The sequence below is a fragment of the Aristolochia californica genome, unplaced genomic scaffold, assembly GCF_029961685.1.
Source record: "Aristolochia californica isolate CCGP_79_NKW_82.1479 unplaced genomic scaffold, dmAriCali1.0.hap1 SCAF_1, whole genome shotgun sequence".
In the NCBI taxonomy this organism is placed as follows: Eukaryota; Viridiplantae; Streptophyta; class Magnoliopsida; order Piperales; family Aristolochiaceae; genus Aristolochia; species Aristolochia californica.
In genome coordinates, this window is record NW_027181770.1 from 4,380,319 (window position 1) to 4,403,029 (window position 22,711).

The 22,711-nt window shown below is 36.7% G+C and overlaps 4 protein-coding genes and 1 non-coding gene across 10 annotated transcripts; all 5 read left to right on the top strand.

Annotated features, from left to right (window-relative positions):
* The first annotated feature begins 11 nt into the window (after positions 1-11).
* On the top strand, positions 12-2,107 carry LOC137956669 (large ribosomal subunit protein uL5-like). The gene is made up of 5 exons (XM_068804251.1): positions 12-129; positions 226-333; positions 1,003-1,045; positions 1,147-1,342; positions 1,774-2,107. The coding sequence occupies exons 1-5, from the start codon at positions 127-129 to the stop codon at positions 1,967-1,969; spliced, it is 546 nt and encodes a 181-aa protein (XP_068660352.1). The 5' UTR covers positions 12-126; the 3' UTR covers positions 1,970-2,107.
* Positions 2,108-2,535: 428 nt separating this feature from the next.
* LOC137956676 (uncharacterized protein At4g26450-like) lies at positions 2,536-5,052 on the top strand. The gene has a single exon (XM_068804263.1). The coding sequence runs from the start codon at positions 3,112-3,114 to the stop codon at positions 4,747-4,749; it is 1,638 nt and encodes a 545-aa protein (XP_068660364.1). The 5' UTR covers positions 2,536-3,111; the 3' UTR covers positions 4,750-5,052.
* A 3,767-nt stretch (positions 5,053-8,819) lies between these two features.
* TRNAE-CUC (transfer RNA glutamic acid (anticodon CUC)) lies at positions 8,820-8,892 on the top strand. Its single transcript has one exon. It is a non-coding gene; the product is annotated as a tRNA-Glu (tRNA).
* A 51-nt stretch (positions 8,893-8,943) lies between these two features.
* Positions 8,944-11,263, top strand: LOC137956684 (large ribosomal subunit protein uL5). Its single transcript, XM_068804275.1, has 5 exons — positions 8,944-9,062; positions 9,177-9,284; positions 10,052-10,094; positions 10,196-10,391; positions 10,831-11,263. The coding sequence occupies exons 1-5, from the start codon at positions 9,060-9,062 to the stop codon at positions 11,024-11,026; spliced, it is 546 nt and encodes a 181-aa protein (XP_068660376.1). The 5' UTR covers positions 8,944-9,059; the 3' UTR covers positions 11,027-11,263.
* Positions 11,264-11,564: 301 nt separating this feature from the next.
* Positions 11,565-22,706, top strand: LOC137956704 (anaphase-promoting complex subunit 6). Of its 6 annotated transcripts, none has more exons than XR_011113262.1 (18): positions 11,565-11,903; positions 13,498-13,632; positions 13,752-13,825; positions 14,115-14,154; positions 14,688-14,733; positions 14,934-15,013; positions 15,142-15,323; positions 15,412-15,537; positions 15,778-15,852; positions 16,534-16,659; positions 16,766-16,835; positions 17,127-17,209; positions 17,327-17,440; positions 18,168-18,267; positions 18,478-18,513; positions 20,011-20,137; positions 20,385-20,434; positions 22,344-22,706. XR_011113262.1 is itself a non-coding variant. In XM_068804324.1 (17 exons), exons 1-16 carry the CDS (start codon positions 11,658-11,660, stop codon positions 20,116-20,118), a joined length of 1,641 nt encoding a protein of 546 aa, XP_068660425.1. In that variant the 5' UTR covers positions 11,565-11,657; the 3' UTR covers positions 20,119-20,137; positions 20,321-20,381. The 6 variants fall into 6 exon arrangements, 3 of the variants coding, with proteins under 3 accessions (XP_068660425.1, XP_068660417.1, XP_068660410.1); XR_011113263.1 differs by having other exon boundaries at positions 22,374-22,706; XR_011113261.1 differs by having other exon boundaries at positions 22,409-22,706.
* Positions 22,707-22,711: the final 5 nt, after the last annotated feature.

The window sequence follows — 22,711 nt, forward strand, 5'->3', positions numbered from 1 at the left end:
TATCGTCACTCCACTTGCATGTGGACTCTAATAAAACCCTAGCAAACGTCAACTCCGTCGTTGAGGGTTTCTTTCATCGCGTCGCTCCCCATTGTGCTGCCACTCTCGCTAGCTAAGGAGGAGACCATGGTATCAATGTTTTTGCCTCCTCTGAATGCTTCTGAAATGCGTAACCATCTTGTTGTTGTGTTGCCTTTCTTACCTGTATTTCTATTTTGTAAATAGGCTTCCGAGAAGAAGCTCTCAAATCCGATGAGGGAGATTAAGGTTCAGAAGCTGGTTCTTAACATTTCCGTCGGAGAAAGCGGAGATCGTCTGACCAGAGCTGCTAAGGTATATCTGTTTATCCGACTGCACGATCTACTCGTTGATTCACCTCTTCATCCGAGCTCGTTTCTGGTTGCCTGAGAGGATTTTGTTTCTCATAGTTTTATCTATTTACGGCTGTGGATATCTTTTTCCTTTTTTCTTGCGATTTATTGCTTCTGAAAGGAAATGTGTTAGTAGTTTTACTCAAATATCTTCATCCGTCTATGTGGAAAAAAAAATTCGTGTTTATGGAATCATGAGAAGATGCTCATGGTAATGCGGTAGTCCTTAAGAGCTATGTTGAACTATGACTTTCAGAATTTGTAACTGACCAGGGAGGGTGGGTAGGAAGGGACTAGTAATGTTTTCGAATACTTGTCATGTTGTGCAAAGCCCTGGTAGGACCCATTATACATAACTTCACCAGATAACTTGAGGACAAATTGCTTTAGTTGAAATTGGATGGAGAAACGACTGAGTGTATGATATTTTGCTGTCCGATTTCTGTTTTCCAATTCACTTTGAAGATATTATGTGACTGTATTATCTATTGTGACTTTTTGGGGATATCAAAAGATTGTTCAGATTGGATGTGATGTTAAAAAATATTTTCACTATCATAGATGCTGTGCATCTCAAATCTTATTTACTGTCAGATTCATCTGTCATCTAATAAGTCATGCATATTTCTAGGTCTTGGAACAATTGAGTGGTCAAACTCCAGTATACTCCAAGGGTATGTCTTGTTATAAATGATTCCATTAATCTGCTGAGGTTATGGGACTTTCTTATGGAGTATAGACAGTTATGGTATTCGTGAAATTGTCCTCTTTGCAGCTAGATACACTGTTAGATCCTTTGGTATCAGGCGTAATGAAAAGATTGCCTGCTATGTAACGGTTAGAGGTGACAAAGCAATGCAGCTTTTGGAGAGTGGCTTGAAAGTGAAAGAATATGAACTCTTGAGGAGGAACTTCAGTGACACTGGATGCTTTGGCTTTGGTATTCAGGAACACATTGATCTTGGAATTAAGTAAGTCATTTTTTTGCTTATTACAGCTATATTTAGTTATCTTTCATTCTTTAATTTATTAAAGACATAAAATGAAGTTTTGTTTCTGTAACTTCAGAAAAATTAAATAAATAAAATATTGCCAGAGTGAGTGTTCAAAATCTGCAATTATAAGCTAGTCTCTATTGCTTATCTCATTCACTCATCTTTGAACATCATTGAAATATTTCATTTTTAAATTTTTTTGGAATAGTATCTTTCAAATTCATTTTTTACGTTTTTTTAAGTACTTGTGAAAGTAAGAATTTTTCGTATATGCTCTCACAATGTCTAGCATTAAGAGGCAAATTGAATAAATTGTCTTGGTTATATTGAGATTCAGCATGTGTCAAATGGGGAAGATTGTTATGGATGCCAAAAAATTTCATTCCCATCCTGAACTTATTTTGCAGATATGATCCTTCTACGGGCATTTATGGTATGGACTTTTATGTTGTTTTGGAACGCCCTGGATACCGTGTTGGGCGTCGTCGCCGGTGCAAGTCTCGTGTTGGTATTCGGCACAGGGTCACTAAGGATGATGCCATGAAGTGGTTCCAGGTCAAATACGAGGGAGTCATCCTCAACAAGTCCCAAAATACATCTTAGAGATTGTGACACTTTAAGTGAACATTTGTTTTATTATTTGAAGATTAGTTGTTAAATAAATTAAAATACATAATAGTTTACTTCACGAATAAAGCATAAGTGTCTAGGCCTATAATAAAATTTATTTATCGATGTTTAGATCCTTTAGCAGATTTCTGATGCTAATTTAAAAATAATTTAATATTTAATACTATAAAAATAGTATCCATTAATTTTGTTGATTATAAGAGTTTAATTCTATGACTCAAGTCACTGAAACCAAGCTAGTTTCCCAATCCTGTTCAGCTGTTGTTTTGGGGATGGAGATCGAGTTTGGCTTGAGGTTCGGATTCTGGGAAACCCGACCTGACCATGCCCACCCTTAATCGCTCTCTGGGGTAAGTGCTGCCAACTTAAAACTACAAGAGTAGTATCTAAGTCGAGGGTGACCATGATATATGGTTAGCAATTATCCATACAAGAAAATCTGCTTAAATAGTTTGGGGAAATGTGACTGGATCTAATCAAGATGTTCTAGCCAATGATCTTGCCTTCTAGCTGCGCTGGTAGTTCAGTTGAGAGAGACACGACGTTTCGCAATGTGGATTTGGGGCCTTGCTGAAGCAAGGAGTTAAATTGTGTTCTCGAGTTGGAAATTGTATACTTCGACGAACGTCAGAAATTCGCTTAATCTCTTTTAGCAGATTCAGACATTTTTGGGATTCTTTTGGTTGGTTGGACGAGATACAGGCAAGTTACAAGCCCTTTATTGGTGAACCGTGCATAATTGGGAACTCTGTCCTTGATTCTGATGAAAAGAACTGGAAGTACGCGAATTTAGGAGCTATTATCTTTAGGATTTTGATGAGCATTTTGTTCTTATTCAGCTACGTAGAGAGTAAAGATTGGAAATTATATTTTCGAGCAGAAAGAAGGCGGACTCCGTCGAGTTCTGATGTAAACGTGAGTTGTTCTAAGTGTTAGCTTTTGGCTACCTGCCCTACTGGCCACATTTGCAGTATTAAATGCGGATCCGCCGATCTACACCCGAAAACGAAAAACAAAGTTGAAAACCCACACAGGTGAGCCAACTAGATCTGGTTTTGTAGCTGGAGTTAGCAGCCGACAGCATCTCTTCTTGAGGTTCCGTGCGAGAACAGAAGATGTACAGTTCAAATTGTAGACGCTTTAACCGAGGCTCTGGACGCGTCCCGCCAAAGCCTTATGCTTCGCCTCAGTCTCATCCACCCTGCAGGGGTGACATATTTATGGAAGCAGGTCGCCTTGCGGCAGAGTACTTGATATCACGAGGATTCTTGCTTCCCAGTTCATTTCTGAATAAAAGCCAAAATGGCACCGTTAAGGATTTCTGGGGTCAAGATCGAGAAAGCGTAAGTCTACCATCTGAAGATAGGACTTTAGTCCTTTCTCGACTTGGGGATGCTGGTCCTGATGCGAGTCCTGACAGAAGAAGGAGAAGATCGGATCCATCTATTGGTACAGATTTTGACTGGATTAAAGCTAAAAGAAGAACTGATTCATGGTCAGAAAAGTCAAAGGGATTACCAGAAGGAGCGGAGACTACTGACACTGCTCATTTTGGTGGTTACCAAGGAGGACGAACGGACAGTTTTGGTTGGCTTAGTAGCATGCAAAGAGGCGGAGGAGAAATTTCTTCAGTAACTGAAGCTGCAGGTGTTTCAGAATCTGAGTTTGTAGAGCCTCAATCAGGTGATGCAAAGCAAAACTTTTCTGCTGGAAAGAAAGAACTTCAAATTGAGGCGGATGATGGAGAGACGACTTTGGAGGTGGGAGAGGTGATGGAGGGTCTTTACAAGGACAGGATGGAGAAGAGAACCGACACTGAGCAGTTGGATAATCAAACTAATTCAATGGAATTAGACACGCAAGCTTATCTTGAAGAATTGGATAAGAAGAATGATTCAATAGAACCAGACAGACAAATTTTCTCAGTAAACCAGGATAGGCTGAACAATTCAGTCGAATTGGGAAGGCAGACTATGTCACAGGAGGCTGATCTGGTCACTAGGAGTGGTTGTGAGTTATTAGTTCTAAGCAGCTTTATGGCATTGCCCACAAAGGCCTCCACATCATTGACCTCAAGGGCACTAAACGTTGACGTTAACCATGCCAGGGAAGAAGAAATTGTAACTGATCGTATTCCTCCGAGAGAACCAAAGAGATGTGTGGAAGAAGATTCTGTTGGAGACACTTCAAGTGTTTCACCGTCAAATCTAGCACTTAGTTTAACGGGCCTTTTGTCTAACAATTCCATACTTTTGCCTGTCCAATCTGTTAATGAGCCTGGAGGGATTGATACTATGTCTTCTGTGAAGAGAGGAAGATGTATGGAGTTCAATCCTTCGTTTGAGCCCGTCCTTTCTATTTGCCAACCAGGATTCCCTTGGAGCCTATCAGGGTTTGAGATAACCCAGTTACAAGCCATGCCAAGTGAAAAGAACAGTGTTACTCAATCACTGAGCCCAAGAATTGGGCAAACCGGTACATCTTTAGAATGGGGTTCACACTCTGATGACTACTTTTGTTTGGAAACCTTGAGAGGTGAGCAGTCAGAATCTGAAACAAACAAGAGTTTGATTGATCAGGGAGTGATTGAAGTTGATCGTGGAATTTCAGTCAATCTTGCTTTGTTTTCAGATGGCAGTGCTCATGACATGGAAAAGGAATGTAGAAAAGAGAAGCAAAATTTGCCCTGTTCATTTAAAGTCTGTGACCTTAACCTGACTGAAGCTTCTGACAATCTTGATGACACATTCTAGGTCACTTTTATGCAGGATTTGAGAAGCATCAATTAGTATTTTGAGCTACCATGGAGGGTACAGTGAAACAACTTGTATAGATATTTTGCACGCATGCATGTTAACAGTGATTCGATGATAGACCACAAGGCATTTACCATTTTGTTATGAGAGTATATTCCTGTTGAAATATGTTGAATTCTTTGGCATTTACTTCTTTGGAATTCAACGAAATAAGCATTGTGATCTTTCATTCACATTGACATGCCAAATCTCCCTCTCCCTTTTCCTGATGTACAATACTGCATTAAATTAAAAGTTGTCTCATGCCTTCTGAAGCTGATGAATCCATGGATTGTCTTGCAAGTAATAGAATTATCAATGTGATATCTGGCAGTTTGCATTGATGTTTTCATCTTATGAAGCATGTTTTGTATTTTTTTGTTTGTTGTGCTAATTTTTTAAATCTTTTTGTCTGATATTCCCTGTGGGCACCCATATGCTTTTCTCAACTTTAATCAAATTTGATTCCTGATGCTTTTGAATTGAAAAAAATGTTAAAAAAGAGAGGCATCCAATTCTTTTGATAGAGTTTGTGGGATTACAGATTTGAGACTACACTATCAAGCAAGGAAAGCTGTCTTAGCTGTGTGGCTTGTGCAGTTTATTATTCCTCATTCATTTTTGCCATTTCTAAGTTGCTTGCAACTGACTTCTGAAATTATTCATCTGGTCCAGCAGATATAAATGACTTGCAGATCTGTGTGCTCTTTGCTGTGACATACCCTTTTGTCGATACCATCTATCTGTTTTGGCTTGGTAGTTCTCGGGAAAGCTTGATTTGATAGTGTTGGGCCAGTAATTCTGTTTAGATTGCTCCCTAATTTGCCAAAGAGCAGTTCTCGGCAAAGCTTGATTTGATACTGTTGGGTCAGCAATTCTTTTTAGATTGCCCTGTAATTTGCTAAAGAGCGGTTCTCTTCTAAAAAAAAATATATCCATTGTTGGTTGTGATTCATGTTGTAAGGTGATTGCCGGTAGTGTTGGTGATGGGATCTCTTTCTTCCCAGGAGAAATAGACTAAATATTTAGTTCAATGGACACAAAAAGAAGATGAATTAGCGGGAGATCTTCATGATGCAACATTTGTTGTTAACCTTTCGATCTTGCACCAATTTGTTTGTTCCTTTCCTTCATAGCTTGTTTTAGTTTCCTAATTTGCACTTCTAATGTTTTTGTTTATGTGATCCTGACAGACTTATTAATTGTTAGAGATGGTATCAAAAAGGCACTTTTTTAAGAGTACAAATGTTTGCTGCACTCTTAGGAGATAAAACTATTGTAAAGTTAGATTCTTGATCTGTAGTTCAAAGAGATGTAATTGTCCATAGGTCAGTACGGTGCACGTTCTTCTTGGTGCATTGAGATACTTTAGAATATTTGCTTTCTTTTGTTTCAAAGCATGGTTATAGGCCTGAAAATTTCTTCTACATTAATTGGGTGATAGGACCCAAATGGGAACTTGTTTAATTTCATGTTCTTTTGTGGAGGTGAGCTTTGGTGGGCAGCTATCAGGGCTCATTTTGTACTTTGTTGGTCAAATATGAGTTTGTGGCATTGAAGTTGCAAAGACGTGATGCAAAGATCCTCCGTAGGGTATGCCAAAAAGGTCATTACAAAAATATGGTGTTATCCAAAGAAACATGACAGAACAAAGTATAATTTTCAGATCAGTAGGTTTTGAATCCATTCTTTGAATTTGACCCTCTGATTCAATTGTGACGAATAGTTTTGTTGATTAAGTGATTGGATCGACAATTTAGCTTGATGTCTCTGTTTGGCTAGTGATTATTATTGTCACTGTATGATGTTTGATCAGGAAACTGTATTCTCATACTATATTTGGTGACTCAAGAGGTAAAACAATGTTATTATAGAGTTACAGATGTTTTAAGCTCTATCTCTGAACTATTGCAAAGCTTTAAGAGTTTGCACAAGAACTTTGACTTAGAATAGTTGAATGAAGCAGGTGATGGACTTTGGAAGGGTAAAGAACTTGAAAAGACCCTAAATAAAGGGAGTGGGGCATACTCCTTCTGGCACTAAAGCAGCTGGTATGCCCTCGGGCTAGCTCCATTGAATGCTCTCAGGAACTACCTGAGGGAGAAGCTCTTGACAGCAAAGTACATTAGGAAACAGCGGTTTATAAGGGTAATGCCTGGACTGGTGCCCTTATCAACCAATAAACTACATCCTCGTCTTCGTCACATCAATGGCGCATTGAGTATTTTTTAGAGATGGAAAGTTCCATCACTTTTAGCAATTGGTGTTTTTCCTTTTCCAGAACCACTTCTCTACTCCCTCTTGATTTTTCATAACTTCGTGTACTTCTTTCATGCGCGTAAAAGAGTATCACATATCATCCCATGAGAGGATGATATGTGTGTCTGTAATGGTTCCACTAGTCAAGAACCTTTGTCACCTTCCCATAGTGACATGACACCATGTGGACGGTTAAAATTGTGTGTCCTTCACTTGTGATCATGTGATCCAAACTGCCAATTATAACCCTGTGTGATTAGAGTCTTCATCCAAATTTGGGTGATAAGATCTTATAGTCTTGATCATTTATGTTCATGTTGACAGGTATAAACCTTATCAATGGTCATTAGAGGTTTAAAAGATCTCACTATAGCATACACTCAAAAGAGAAGTGTACAAATTTGGTGGTGAGCATGAATTTGGTGGAATCAAGCACCCAGCCCATCCTGATTTTGGTGGAATCATCTGCATGGTCTAGTCATGAATTTTTGGTGGAATCATCTGCATGGTCTAGTCATGGAGTCCAGGTCCAAAGTCTTTTGCCCCATTGACAGAATTCCTGGAATCCCCTTCATTGAAGACCAGTATCGGAGAGATACGGATAAAACTCAATCCAACATTTAAGCTCTACGCACCCCCAGAGGCCACATAGGCCAGGTGGTGAATTTTTGACAAAAAAGTTTTAAAAACCAAATATGGCGTTAAAACTTCTTTGTCCAACTGCAAAACACCCATTAACATCTGCAAAAGAGCTTCCTACCCAAACTTCAATTTCATATTGGCATATGTAATTGTAATCTTACAAATTGCAATTTAAATTCCCAAACAGCAGGTTCAAGGTGACAAACATTTGTGTGTTATCATAAGTTTGCAAATTCAAGCACACCAAACCTGAAAAGTTCAAGGCTGATATCGGATCCAACTGTGACAACATCTCATCACAGAGAAACAGTTCGGGTCTTGGCTGTTTCCAATGGTGGCCGACGTTCTCAAAGGAGAATAGTCATACAAAGACAGATCAACACGGGTGCGGCGGTGGAAACCACAAGCACTATCTACAGCTCTCGAGGCATTCGACTCTCTTTCTTTATCTCAAAGGGGAATAGCCATACAAAGAGATCAACCACAAGTACCATCTACAGCTCTCAAGGCATTCAAGTCTCTTTATCTATCAGAATCAGCACATATAGTTTGAAATTGGATATTTCTCATGGGAAACCAGGTCGGAACTTCATCAAAGCAGTTCCCAGTTCTATTCCGTACAGAATGAAACAGACGAACTTCATGAAATTTCCTTGAACCCTAAAGAATTTGGAATTCGTTAATTGTTAAATACTAGTAGAAATTAAGCAAGCGGACACCCCTGCGGCAAATTTCAACTTCACTTTCGGTGTTTTTTCAAACCCTCACACAGACACTTATTTTCCTGAACTTGTCCTTCTAACTCTAAAACGTTTAATCAGAGACCCGGAGAACCTAAAAGCACAACATTTGAAAGCAATTGAATGTACGTTTGAGATAAAATATGATTCAATTTTCTTTTTTTTTAGTGATTGCATAATATTCTTTAAAAGATATTTGATTATTCTATAAATTTCTTAGCCATTATTATTATTATTTTATTTATTTACCTTACTTTTCTGCTGTCTGATAATAGATAAATAAATAGCTTATAGAATAACTTATATAATATACTAAATATAAATATAAAGATATAAAGAATAGTTTTATTATTCTATTTATATTTTACTCTACACACGTAGCATCGTTCCGTTGTAGTCTAGTTGGTTAGGATACTCGGCTCTCACCCGAGAGACCCGGGTTCAAGTCCCGGCAACGGAAGTCTTTTTAGCAAAAATCTGTAAAAAGGGGGAAGCAGTCGGCGTTTTTCGTTACTCCGCATGTGGACTCTAATAAAACCCTAGCAAACTTCAGCTCCCTCCTATAGGGTTTCTTTCATCGCTTCGCTCCCCATTGTGCTGCCACTCTAGCTAGCTAAGGAGGAGACCATGGTATCAATGTTTTTGCCTCCTCTCCTCTTCTACATTGCTGGACCTGCTTCTGAAATTTGTAACCATCTTGTTGTTATGCTGCCTTTCTTACCTGTATTTCTATTTTGTAAATAGGCTTCCGAGAAGAAGCTCTCAAATCCGATGAGGGAGATTAAGGTTCAGAAGCTGGTTCTTAACATTTCCGTCGGAGAAAGCGGAGATCGTCTGACCAGAGCCGCTAAGGTATATCTGTTTATCCGATTGCACGATCTATTCGTTGATTTACCTCTTCATTCGAGCTCGTTTATGGTTGCCTGAGACTCTGTTTATTTCATACCTGTTGAAGATTTTGTTTCTCATAGTTTTATCTATTTACGGCTGTGGATATCTTTTTCCTTTTTTCTTGCGATTTATTGCTTCTGAAAGGAAATGTGTCAGTAGTTTTACTCAAATATCTTCATCCTATTTATGCTTGCTCAAAGTTGAGGGTAGAATCGGGAAATGATGTTGTCTCTGTGGAAGAAAATGTTCTTGTTTATGGAATCATGAGAAGATGCTCATGGTAATGCAGTAGTCCTTAAGAGCTACGTCGAACTATGACTTTCAGAATTTGTAAATGACCAGGGAGGGGTGGGTAGGAAGGGACTAGTAATGTTTTCGAATACTTGTCATGTTGTGCAAAGCCCTGGTAAGATCCATTATACATAACTTCACCTGATAATTTGAGGACAAATTGCCTTAGTTGAAATTGCATGGACAACACGCTGAATTGGATTATGAGACCAAACGACTGCGTGTAAGATACTGTGCTGTCCGATTTCTGTTTTCCAATTCACTTTGAAGATATTATGTGACTGTATTATCTATTGTGACTTTTTGGGGAGATCAAAAAGATTGTTCAGATTGGATGTGATGTTAAAAAATATTTTCACTATCATAGATGCTGTGCCTCTCAAATCTTATTTACTGTCAGATTCATCTGTCATCTAATAAGTCATGCATGTTTCTAGGTCCTGGAACAATTGAGTGGTCAAACTCCAGTATACTCCAAGGGTATGTCTTGTTATAAATGATTCCATTAATCTGCTGAGGTTATGGGACTTTCTTATGGAGCATAGACAGTTATCATATTCGTGAAATTGTCCTCTTTGCAGCTAGATACACTGTTAGATCCTTTGGTATCAGGCGTAATGAAAAGATTGCCTGCTATGTAACGGTTAGAGGTGACAAAGCAATGCAGCTTTTGGAGAGTGGCTTGAAAGTGAAAGAATATGAACTCTTGAGGAGGAACTTCAGTGACACTGGATGCTTTGGCTTTGGTATTCAGGAACACATTGACCTTGGAATTAAGTAAGTCATTTTTTTTTTTTTTGCTCAGTACAGCTATATTTTAGTTATCTTTCATTCTTTAATTTATTAAAGACATAAAATGAAGTTTTATTTTTGCAACTTCAGAAAAATTAAATAAATAAAATATTGCCAGAGTGAGTGTTCAAAATCTGCAATTATAAGCTAGTCTTTATTGCTTATCTCATTCACTTATCTTTGAACATCATTGAAATATTTCATTTTTAAATTTTTTTGGAATAGTATCTTTCAAATTCATTTTTTACGTTTTTTTAAGTACTTGTGAAAGTAAAAATTTTTCGTATATGCTCTCACAATGTCTAGCATTAAGAGGCAAATTAAATAAATTGTCTTGGTTATATTGAGATTCAGCATGTGTCAAATGGGGAAGATTGTTATGGATGCCAAAAAATTTCATTGCCATCCTGAACTTATTTTGCAGATATGATCCTTCTACGGGCATTTATGGTATGGACTTTTATGTTGTTTTGGAACGCCCTGGATACCGTGTTGGGCGTCGTCGCCGGTGCAAGTCTCGTGTTGGTATTCAGCACAGGGTCACTAAGGATGATGCCATGAAGTGGTTCCAGGTCAAATACGAGGGAGTCATTCTCAACAAGTCCCAAAATACATCTTAGAGATTGTGACACTTTTTAAGTGAACATTTGTTTTATTTTTTGAAGATTAGTTGTTGTTTTGTGTAGTTGGTCAGAGCTGAATTTTTGTTTTTCTTTGTCCCGGAGATAAATTGTTATGATAGCCTTTAAATTGTGGTAGTTACCAGCACATTCAGTTTTACATAATTTTCCGCTCCGTAATGTAAAAGTGTCTGCGTGTTCCAGTTATGAAAGTATTCCCATTTCCTTTTTAGTTCCCGTCGATGAGAGATCATTCGCTTTGGACAACCATCAACGCTTGGTGATAAAACGTGGTTATCTAATCATTGAGTATAAATCTGGAAGAGTAATGCATGTCACTTCTAAAAAGGATCTCTCTTCTAGAGATCACATTGTTTGACTCTTTTAGGTATTTCGCCATTTTCTTCCTACTCGTGACTATCTTTGTAATTTCATTACAGCTAAAAGAATGAACTACCGATTCTTTTGACGCTCCCGCTCTTTTCCTTCCCTCTGGCCTCTGCTCCCCGTGTTGTAATCAGCAGAGACCTTCTCTGTGTTCTCACATTCACTGTCTTTACTTCCTCTGAGACTCATCTCCATTTCCATATCTTTCTGTCGAGCTACAAGTAGCAGTGAAGCGGATAGAAAAATGAAAGAAGAGGAAATAGAGAGGTTGAGAGGTGTCGTGAGGGACTGCGTGAGCAAGCACCTCTACTCGTCGGCCATTTTTTTTGCTGACAAGGTTGCCGGTCTTACATCGGATCCCGCCGACATTTATATGCAAGCACAAGCTCTTTTCTTAGGTCGCCAGTATCGCCGTGCGCATCACATCCTCAATACCTCTCAGATAATACAGCGCGATCTCCGTTTCCGTTATCTCGCAGCCAAATGCTTAGTAAGTTTTTAGGCACCTGTCCCTCATCTCATTCCACTCGGCTTTTCTTTTTCTTTTGGCTTTTGTAGTGTTTTTTAACTGAATTTTTACTTTCTAATGCTTATAGTAACTGCAGTTCTACTTCTTTAGGGTTTCAGAAGCCTTCTTCTATTTTATATATGTCTTTCATTCATCCAATTGTTATATATGTATCAGAGTAGGTGAGAGACAACTTCTTTTTGCTTAGAGTTTACAGAGAATTTAGCAAAGACGAGTAGTTTTGAGTAATTTTTCATATTGCTCTGGCTTTCATGTACTTGTAAGGTAGCAAGCTTGATAGTTACTTCTGAATTTTGAGTAGTTTCTACTGTTTCCACTTCCCAATTGGTTAACTTTGACCTCGTCTTGGATCTGCCCTTTTTATGTAAGACATCTGATCTTTAACCACACAACTTTTTCAATAGCGCCAGTAGCTTCGAAGGACGTTGTCTTTAACTTACCACCAAAATTGGAATGATTTACTCATTTTAGTACCTTCCATATCCTTTTCAATTGAATCCCAGGAACCGGTAATTCATTAAAGCTGATCCAAATAAAGGACATAAAGGTAGTTGAGGAATGTAGATAAGCAGCGATATATCGCATGAAGATATCATGGTTCTTCCATAATACATGGTAGCGACTAATTACTAGCCATGATAAGACAAAATCAAATCAAGATGTTTCTGATGGTTTAGTAGGCCTGATAAACAATTCATTCAAAATTGTAACATACAAAGAAAAATAGATTACTCACTTTAGATACCACATAAGTCATTTCATAGACTATGAGGAAACTGTGGGGTTATATCTTCCAGTTTGAGAATCGAAGCTTAAAGAGGTCTGAGTGGAGCCAATTATGAATTTATAATTTGGTCAGGTAAAGACAAGTTTTATTTTTTTTCCCAGGGCTCTGGGATATGGCAGAGTGAGATAAACCTTATTTTCAGTTGACAACTGATTGATGTATAGTTTTCTTTTATTTTTTACCATCAATAGTTGAGAAAAAACTTCAATGATGGTGGTGGCGATGTCATATGTAATTTTGGATGTTTGTAAGCACAAAAATGTCATATATGATCCTGCTTTGAACAAAAAAATGAGATTGCAGTTCACATCCATTTAACTGGCTGAGTCGATGCATCTTACCAAAGAGAATGAGACTTCAACAGATAATTTTTGGCCTTCTGCTCTCTCCAGAATGGAACTACAAGCTTACATTATCTATTTGACTTTGATGTCTACACTCCATCTCTACTTTGGTGTTATTTTGTGGCACCAAGCAAAATGACAAAGAAGGGAGTTTGGTAGGTTTTCATGTGTTTGATCTGTCATGGGTATCATGCCAGTTTAGGATTTTAAAGTCATAAAGCTTTTTATGGTATAATTGTTGTCATGTTGTTACCTCTTATGACTATTTTTATTTCTTTGTTTTATGGTCTTTTATAATATAGTGCCTTCTTGCATTTTATTGGTTTTGCAGCCCACTGTTTCTTTATTTAGTGACTCACCTATGCATATGTGTTTGCATGTCCATTTGAATTTCAAAATAATGCTCATTTTGTTTCTCTGTTAGGAGGAGTTGAAGGACTGGCATCAATGCTTAGCAATGCTTGGTGATGCTAAAGTGGATGAACAGGGAAATTTTCATGCACATAATGATTCTAATGTTATTTACATGGACAAGGATGGAGAAGATCGTGAAATCAATGTAAGCTTCATTATCATGGTGACTTTTATGGTTCACTTAAAGTATTTTATCTTGTGTGATTGAGTTGGTTCTTTTATTGTTCTATACACTGAACGACTCATGTTGTCATCCTTTGCCAGATATCTTCAGCAATATGCTTTTTACGTGGCAAGGCATATGAAGCTCTTGAAAATCGTGCTCAAGCACATCTTTGGTAAAGGACTTTGACCCTGTATTTGCTTTACTTACTGTAGCATGCTTGTATTCTGGCAGCCAGTTGACCTGTAGCTGGAATACTTGTGATTTTGCCTGAGAGGAACTAGACCCTTATGGGATGTGTATGTCACTTGAAACCTGCCTGCGATGTAGGCTGGATGATAACATTTTGAATGGACATGAGTCATAGGCCTGCATGTACTTTTACTTGCGCACACAAACACACACACACAAAAATATATATGCTTTTGCTATTATTTATGACAGTTTTTGCTATCTTCTTCAAGGTATAAAGCTGCTGTCAAGGCTGATCCTTTGTGCTACGAGGTATGTTAAGGTTCTTAAAACTATCTTTTGATTTTTCAATGGGCTTGCAATTTCAGGGGGCTAGGACTGACCTTTCTTTGCTAAAACCTCTCTTAAACTGATTCAAATAGGCGTAAGTCTAGGCTTCATTAATACTAGACAGATCTTTGGTCCTATACAAACTATTGATTGTCACTCTTTCATACCTTTATGCATTTTCAATGCAGCAAGAGAGAATAATTATCTTGCTGATCTACTCTATAGTAATTCATTCTGTTCACTTTGAAACCTCAAACCATAAATCTGGAAAGCATATTTATTAATCTAAATACATAAATTACCTGTAGTGATGAAGTGAGCCTGTGACGCGGGTTGTCTTACAAGACTACCTTTAACAATTGTGTCAAAATCTAGCATTTATTTTTATTAGTTTGTGACTTTTCTGAGATCCGTTCAATGCATTGGTCATTTATTTAGAAGCTAAGCAAAATTTATGCGGTTATTGTTATGTTTAACTTTCATGTAGAAATTGGGCCTACTTTTGTACATTTCAGGCTCTGGAATGTCTTGTTGACAGTCACATGCTAACGTGTGAGGAAGGTAATATGATGCTTGACTTCAGGACATCTTAGCAATCCTAATGCTTTTTATTCTAACCTTAAAGTTCATTTCGGAGCTCCTTTTTCTTTTTTCCAACCTTTATTTCCAAGGACAAGCCATATTTGGTTACTATATTGTTAAACACTAATCTTTGTTTATGAAAATCCTGCTCAACTTAGTGAAATTTTATTCTATTTCAGAAAAGAGCCTTCTCTCGTCATTGCAGTTTTCTCCAGAGGATGCATGGTTATCTACATATTATTCTTGTTTGATGAAGAAGGCACGTTTTTTCCCTTCCTAGAAAATTGTAATTTAAGGAAGTGAAACTGAGAATCTTTTTTGTTAATATTTGTTTGGCATTTCACTCTACTGCTGGATACTTAGCAACTTCTTCATTTTACTTTTCAGTATGACAAGGAAGAAGTTGTAGAAGCCAAATTTAGAGAGCTTGAGAAAGAAAATTGTGGGACTGACGCAAGAGATGCATCTTTTACCCATACGTTGCAAAACAATACTGACCTGTTAGCATGCAAAGCTGAATATTACCATCAATGTGGAGAATATCAGAAATGTTTTGAATTAACTTCAGGGTATGCTGGTGAAAGCTTCAGATACTAACTTGCTCTAATTACATGTCTGTAGACCGCAATCCATATGCTCAAGTGATGTTTATTTCAGGTTGCTTGAGAAAGATCCTTATCATTTGAAATGTATGGTGGTGCATTTAGCTGCTGCTGTGGAGTTGAGCCGTTCAAATGAGCTCTACCTTTTATCATGCAACTTGGTGAAGGATTATCCCCAAAAGTGAGTGTTGTGCTCGTTTCTGACATGTAATTCTAATTGTGTATAGACTAAGTACCCAGCATCTCAACCTCTCAAAAAAGAGTACTCTTTAAGTGATATAGAACAATTTTTTTTTCCGCTCTTGCATCCATTTTTGTATGTGGCAATGTGCATATTATATCAATCATGCAAACAAATGCAATCTGCTACCATTACAGCAATATGAACTTAGTTAATCAAAATGTCTTGTACTTTTTGCAGAGCTTTGCCATGGTTTGCTGTTGGTTGCTACTACTATTGCATCAAAAAGTACAGCCAAGCACGTCAGTATTTTTGGTAAAATCATATTCTTCTGCAAAACACCCTTGTTTTGAAGCATGTTCATAGTATTTCTTTTTTCTTTTGTTTCTTTATTTTCTGCTTGCCAGATATTTAAGGGGGCCTTCTTTCCTTTTAGTTATTTAAGTATTTTTATTGTCCTTGAGGATGCTCTGATCTTACTGAAGTTGGTTTTGCTAGGCAATTTCTTGGATTCATTATGTTGTTGTTCTGTTTTTCTGGACTTCAAAAATCATTTGGTCATCATCTTTATTGCTTGATTAGTTAACTTTTCTTTATCAAATTGAAACACAGGGCTGAATTAAGCACATGGAGATATACAGGAGAGCTCCATTATCACCCATAACCAAAATCATAGGTTGTCCTTCTTGTCCAGTGACCCAATATGTGAAGTAAAAGACTCTACAATCACTTAGCAAATGACCAAGTTGAACCACTTGTTTATGAGAGACAAAAATTTAAGTCCAGTTTTAAGCTCTTATTTTATTTTTCACCTTCAAGACCAAGTAATAAACTCTTCAGTTATTGTTACATTGCCAACAATCTAGATCTAGTTATCACCATCTCTTCTTTCATAGATTAATCGTTTTGTTTAAATTCTGCATTTTTGTTGCATTATTTGATTTGATGTTATAATAAATCCAGATGAAATTTAACTGTAAAGGTTTTGTTCTGCAGCAAGGCGACAAAGTTGGATGCTACATTTCCTCCTGCTTGGATAGGTTTTGGAAATGCTTTTTCTGCACAAGAAGAGAATGACCAGGCCATGTCTGCTTATCGTACAGCAGCTCGTTTGTTCCCTGGGTAATTAAGTTTCAAAGATTCACTCATTTTAATTGCACAGAATAGTTGCAATTGCCTTAAATTGTTAGATTTGGAATCTTCAAATCTATTGTGCTCCATAACTCAGGTGTCATTTGCCTACTTTATACATTGGGATGGAATATATGAGGACACATCATTTTAAACTTGCTGAACAGGTATCTCGTCCCTCTAGTTCTGTGAAGTTGTGTTTGTGGTCACAGTGAATTTTTTTTTCTATGTTAATTTGTTAATTTTCTTCTTCATTTATAAGGTAATCTGTTACTTCTTCCTCCCTATGCTGAAATTTTCTGTAATGATTAGAACTGAACAACTTTGCTGCCCTTGCTAGTGTATTGTTGTCAGAAGTTGCCTAAATACCTAATATAATTTGAAGAAACCTAGAAGTATAATGCGGGGTGGGTTGTATTTTTTGAATTTAAAGTTCTTAATCATCTTTTCTTCTTCAGTTTTTCTTGCAGGCCAAATCAATCTGCCCATCAGACCCGTTGGTATACAATGAACTTGGTGTTGTTGCCTATCATACAAAAGAGTATGATGATCAACCCTTGCTAAAATTATTGTGCTACTTTTTGTGTCTGCTTTTATTTCTTCTGTCAAGAAAATTGCATCTATTTGATATCTGTTGCTTTTCCATTTGTGCTTTCAGATATCAGAAAGCTGTTTGGTGGTTTGAGAAAACTTTGGCACTACTTCCCTCTTCATTAAGTGAAATTTGGGAACCAACATTGGTGAATCTTGCCCATGCCTTAAGAAAGCTCAAGTATGTTACTTGTGTGGAACTATATTTATCTACAAGCTTGCGTGAAATACCATCATGAGAGGCTTGTCCTGTAAGTTAGGATCGACTACATGGATTGTCCTCTATTCTGCTCTACTACATGCTATTTCTCTCACCAAGTTGACCTCTAATTCTTTTCTCACCACTTTCAACCATCTTTTTTGTCTGTCTATGATTGAATTAATTATGATTCATACAAAGCTTAGCTTGAGAATGGTTACTCATTTGTCCATCTTGAATGTGCTTTAGGTTTGTGTCTACTTGTACAAATATAACTTAACATAAATTTTGATAAAACATTACTCGATGATAAATGAGCTAGTCTTTTAAGAAAACTGATATTAAACCTTTCTAGAAAGGATTAACTAGCAAACTAGGATATTACTAGGAGAAGGTGTTTAGAGCAACACTTTTTTTTTTTTTTTTTAAATGATTTTTAGAGCAACACTTGGAAGGCCATTCTCTCATTTGCATCCTTGAATTAGAGAATGTTCTGCATAGACCGCAAATTCTTAGTCCCTTGTGAGCGGCTTTTAGTTGTCTTGATCTTCAACGATTTAACCTCCATTTCATTCCCATGGTTGAAAATATTAACAAAACCAGTCTTAAATTATCCATCACTGATTTGTAGAGCCGAGGAGAAAATTTTCTTATTTTTATTTTTTCATGATTTTATTAACATAGAGGAGAAAGCCTATATTTCCTTCAGGATGTACAAGGAGGCAATCAAATATTATGAGAAATCACTTACTCTCTCAACCAGAAGTTTGAGCACTTACGCAGGTCTTGCATATACTTACCACCTGCAGGTACGTTAGTAAGCTGGTTCAATTCTATTTTTCATTTCATTTTTTAATTATTTTTAGAAGTCATAGGTTGTTTCAATTTTCTTCAGATATTATTTTTTATGAATCACTTGCAGGAATTTGATGTTAAAATCTCCTAGTGTTTTCTTTTGTAATGCTTTGGTGATCTGAAGAAGTTAATTTTTTGGCCATTGTATTGGTTTCTTTCTACAGGATAACTTTGAAGCAGCAATTACTTATTACCATAAGGTATTTTTACTGAAATACTTACAGAAATACTGTGCTTCACCCTGAAAATGCATGATGCTCATGAAGGGGCTGATTCATTCTTACTCAGTTGCATATGATCCTAGACTTGAAATTTAAATAGAAAAAATACATCCAAATGGGTCTGCTTACAATAGGGTTGGCTTCAGATAATTTTGCTGTGGGTGGGTAATGCAGGTAGGCTTGCTGAGCACTGCAAAAAGTGTTAGTAGAATTTGATGTTAAAATCTCTTAGTGTTTCTTGAAAAGACTTGGTTTAGATCCATGTACAAAGAGTAACTTGTGAAATATATAGGTAATTGTTTGTGTTTTCGAAAATTCTCGCCTCTGAAAATAGCTTGGTATTTTGGTAGTTTATAAGGTTAGTCAATGGACTTCTTAAGTCATTAGTCATTTAAGATAGCACTAAGCCAAATCTTGACATGGTATTAAAGAAAATTCAAACCTGTGTTTGTGTTCTATGCAGTCACTGTCTTTATTCTCTATTGCCCGTGTTTGTATGTTCTCGATGTCTTCAGCTAGGTTGTTAGTTAAGGTTTAGATGTGAAGAAGAGTATTGGTACATTAGAAAATTCACCGGTCTATAGTTGTACACGCATTCTGCATGTCAGTCTAGTTCTCTGAGGGTGAGATTCTAGGAATCTATAGTTGTACATGTGGGAGAATATTTCCCCATTGGTTTGGCCTTGAAAAGATCCTATAGTGGTTGATAAAGTTAAAGTAATGGCATCCTAAGTGCTCAGTCATTTTGGGATGAAATTAGTCCCAATCTCAACATCAATTGAGGCACAAAGTACTTCTGAAAGTATGAGATGTATGGTCAAACACAGAGCAGTTAAATATCTATAGACTGAAAGATGGTTGCATGTTTTGACCCAACAAAGGCATTAGCAACTTTGACCTTTCACCATTCAGTGGTTGACATTTTGGTTAGAACTCCAATATGAGACCTAATCATGCTGTTGGATAAATTTTTTTAGTAAAACCTTAGCATGTGTGTGTGCGCGCTCAAACATGAGGGCAGCTAAATTTTTTTAGTAAAATCTTAGCATATGTGTGTGTGTGTGTGTGTGTGTGTGACAAGCTTGAATTGGTTGGTAGGTGTCAACCGATCTCTTTCTTCATGCAAAAGTAAACAAATAACAGCCTAAGAGAATATAGCACCTTTGCCAAATGTTTCATTTTAGGTTCTGTTTTCTTTCCCACTCCTTCGTTATACATGCTCGTTACACAGGATTCCTTGCATCCCCATGAGACTTTGAACCAAGAACCTTTATTTAGAACTCTGAAGTGACCATTGGGCCAAGCGCAATGTCCCTTGCCCATTCTTTTAAAGTGAACTGCTGATGTCAGTACAGGGCAGGACTGCCGTACGAATTGGTCTTCTGTTAGCACTAAAAATAACTGGTCTTTCTTGAGGCATTCTGTCAGTTCATTGATACGAAACTGATACAATCTTGGGATTTGTTTGGAAATCAGGCTCTGTGGTTGAAACCGGATGATCAGTTTTGCACGGAGATGCTAACAGTGGCACTTGAGGATGAATGCCGTCAAGGTGCCGATAAGATTGATGAATGCCTAGAGTAGTTCAATCTCCAATTTACAGGTAAAATAACATTTCAAACTGAAGTAACAATTTATTATGTCAGTTGTAAATTACACACATTATGGACTCTAAAAAGATGAGCTGTTTATCCTTTTTTTTTTTTTTTTATCTGTAACATCTGCCCTCAATTTTTGTAGCTGTTGTTGTTGTTATTGGCGTTTTGTAATGTCTGAATTTTTCTAGTCATCACTGAGAAAGTCCATTTCAGCAACACTGCCCCGATTTTCACAAATATCAATCACGACAGGTTCCAGGAATGGCACATTGCTTTGATGGTGAACTTTTGAGGAAAAAAAGGTAAATTTTAAATATAATCCTTTTAGATATTGTTTTTTAAGCATGACGATAAAGAAATATTCAATTAAAACGGTCTACTTAAAAATGCAGTTCAATTCAATTTAACAGAAAGATGTACATGGAGGGTGTTTTTTATCTTGTGAAATTATCATCTTATATTATTTAATAAATTAATAACTATTATACTAAAGAGAAGAGAATGTCCAGGTGGGAGAGGGAGACCTTCCCAAGCATCCCTCTGTTGTACAAAGTAAGGGAAGCGAGGAAAGACCCTTCTTGATGGGAAAGTGAAGGCAGGGGAGAAGAGGCCATCCCTTTTTCCCATAATCTTAATTAATAATTATTTAACTATTAACATAGTTATAATATGAAAGATTATCTCTGTTAGTTCTAACAAATGGGAATGCTTAACAGTTAAGTTTCAATCATTAGGTTGCGCTTAAGTGTCATATGCAGGTTGTAATTCACAAGGCAGTATTTGAAATTGGAAAAAAGAAATAATGACCTCAGACCATCTAATTTAGTTGCATCCAATTCCAAGTTTTACCATCAAATGTGATTTGAATGACTTGAAACATAATTTATCTTTATTTACATTTGATTTTATGTCATTGCATTTACAATTGATCATAATTTGAGTTTCTTTCTTATTTTATTAATTTTAATAACAATTATTATAAAAATAGAGCCTGACAGAGATATGAGTTTAAGACGAATTTGTCATTGTGGTTGCTTCATCAGTTTCATCATGTTTGTTATGATGTTTGTCATTGTGGTTATAAAATATGACAAGATTTTATCATGTATTACATGTTGGCAAGTCTACGAATAGTGGCAAAGTAGAGGTAAAAATGATTATTTGTTGCTACATTTAATTTAGATGGTGGGACTTCATACTAACTTAAAATTTGAGGCATTGAGAGCGCAATAGAATTTATCTTTTATAACAAAAAGAGTTTCACCACACCAAATTTAAGAGAAATTTGTCAACATTTTTTTCTTTCCCCTATTTTCTCCTTTTCCCCTTGACTTGCTACACATGCCTGGAGAATAACACTAGGTAAGATTTTTTCATCTTCTTATGAGAGTATAACACCTCATCTCATCTATTTTAAATAGTATCACTTCTAATATTTAGGTAGAACTTTTCTATAATATCATGTGTCATTGATGTCACCTCCTCTGTGTAAGTGGTGCTTAGGTGGCATTCCCTTCTGAGTCAATTCTAATATTGGTTCATACAATTGACTTCATATTGACCATTAGTTGGGCTTTGATGTTAATAATTGATCCAAATTTTGGCCCAAAAAAAAAAAAAAAAATTTTTACGGTTAAGCAACTTTTTTATAAAATCTTTATACTTTGTCTATACTTTAACTGTTTATAATTTTTTATATTGATTAATTGGTGAATTAGTTCCTTTAATCTTGATAATTAATCAATTTTGACGATCTAAACTATTGATTAAGGTTCTAACTTTGATTATCAAATTTTTAGTCATTACATTTTTAATAAATAAAAAGTAGAGAGCAACCAAAGCTGGTTAGAGTTGGGTCTAGCCTCCTTCCAATTCTCAGCAGTCTGGATTTCATGTTTGCTTTCTCAATGTGAACCGTATGGAAGCACAGAAACACAAAGCGGAGAGGTTCTTAATAAAAAATTTGCTCATGTCTTTCTAAAGCCACTTTTATGGGTCAAATGTTGAGGGGGAGTGGGGGGTTGGCGTGGAAGGCTGCCTTAAGGCCATTTTTAATGGGTCAATCATCAATGTTGAGCGGGTAACTGTTGAAAGCTTTGTGAACCAGTATAGTTGGGGCGTGCTATTGTTAAGAGTATCTATTTCTTTGTCATGGTTTACCAAACTGATTGGCAGAACTTGCGACTCTAATATGTTTACTTTCTTCTCCAGTTCACTCACATACCTCAGTTATTGCTGTAGAATGGAATCCAATTTTGACTATGAATTCGATGCAGAGGGGTTGAGAATCAGATTCTGAATCTCCACTTCAGCCACCAGTACCATGAAATGAATGCAGTAGCTGATTTTTCTTTGGCTAAGGAACCAAGCGTCAATGAAGGATTATATAATATTCTTTGAAAGCAGGGAACCAACAAATTTATCATCAAATTGGTTATGTGCGGATATGAAGCAGATGGGGCTTAATTTATCATCAACTAAAGACAGGGAGTCTGCATATTCTTCCCTTCTTGACGCTTAATTTTAATAGAGCTCAAACCTTCGTACCAAGAAATAAAAAATAAAAAACAAAACTCATC

What these genes read in the sequence shown, in the direction of transcription:
- LOC137956669 (XM_068804251.1), top strand. An exon ending in GTCTGACCAGAGCTGCTAAG is followed by an intron (nt 334 to 1,002) that starts GTATATCTGTTT and finishes GCATATTTCTAG; the next exon opens with GTCTTGGAACAATTGAGTGG. An exon ending in AACTCCAGTATACTCCAAGG is followed by an intron (nt 1,046 to 1,146) that starts GTATGTCTTGTT and finishes TCCTCTTTGCAG; the next exon opens with CTAGATACACTGTTAGATCC.
- LOC137956676 (XM_068804263.1), top strand. Translation starts at nt 3,112, where the DNA reads ATGTACAGTTCAAATTGTAGACGCTTTAACCGAGGCTCTGGACGCGTC.
- LOC137956684 (XM_068804275.1), top strand. An exon ending in GTCTGACCAGAGCCGCTAAG is followed by an intron (nt 9,285 to 10,051) that starts GTATATCTGTTT and finishes GCATGTTTCTAG; the next exon opens with GTCCTGGAACAATTGAGTGG. An exon ending in AACTCCAGTATACTCCAAGG is followed by an intron (nt 10,095 to 10,195) that starts GTATGTCTTGTT and finishes TCCTCTTTGCAG; the next exon opens with CTAGATACACTGTTAGATCC.
- LOC137956704 (XM_068804324.1), top strand. Translation starts at nt 11,658, where the DNA reads ATGAAAGAAGAGGAAATAGAGAGGTTGAGAGGTGTCGTGAGGGACTGC. An exon ending in CATGCTAACGTGTGAGGAAG is followed by an intron (nt 14,734 to 14,933) that starts GTAATATGATGC and finishes ATTCTATTTCAG; the next exon opens with AAAAGAGCCTTCTCTCGTCA. An exon ending in CAATTACTTATTACCATAAG is followed by an intron (nt 18,514 to 20,010) that starts GTATTTTTACTG and finishes TTTGGAAATCAG; the next exon opens with GCTCTGTGGTTGAAACCGGA.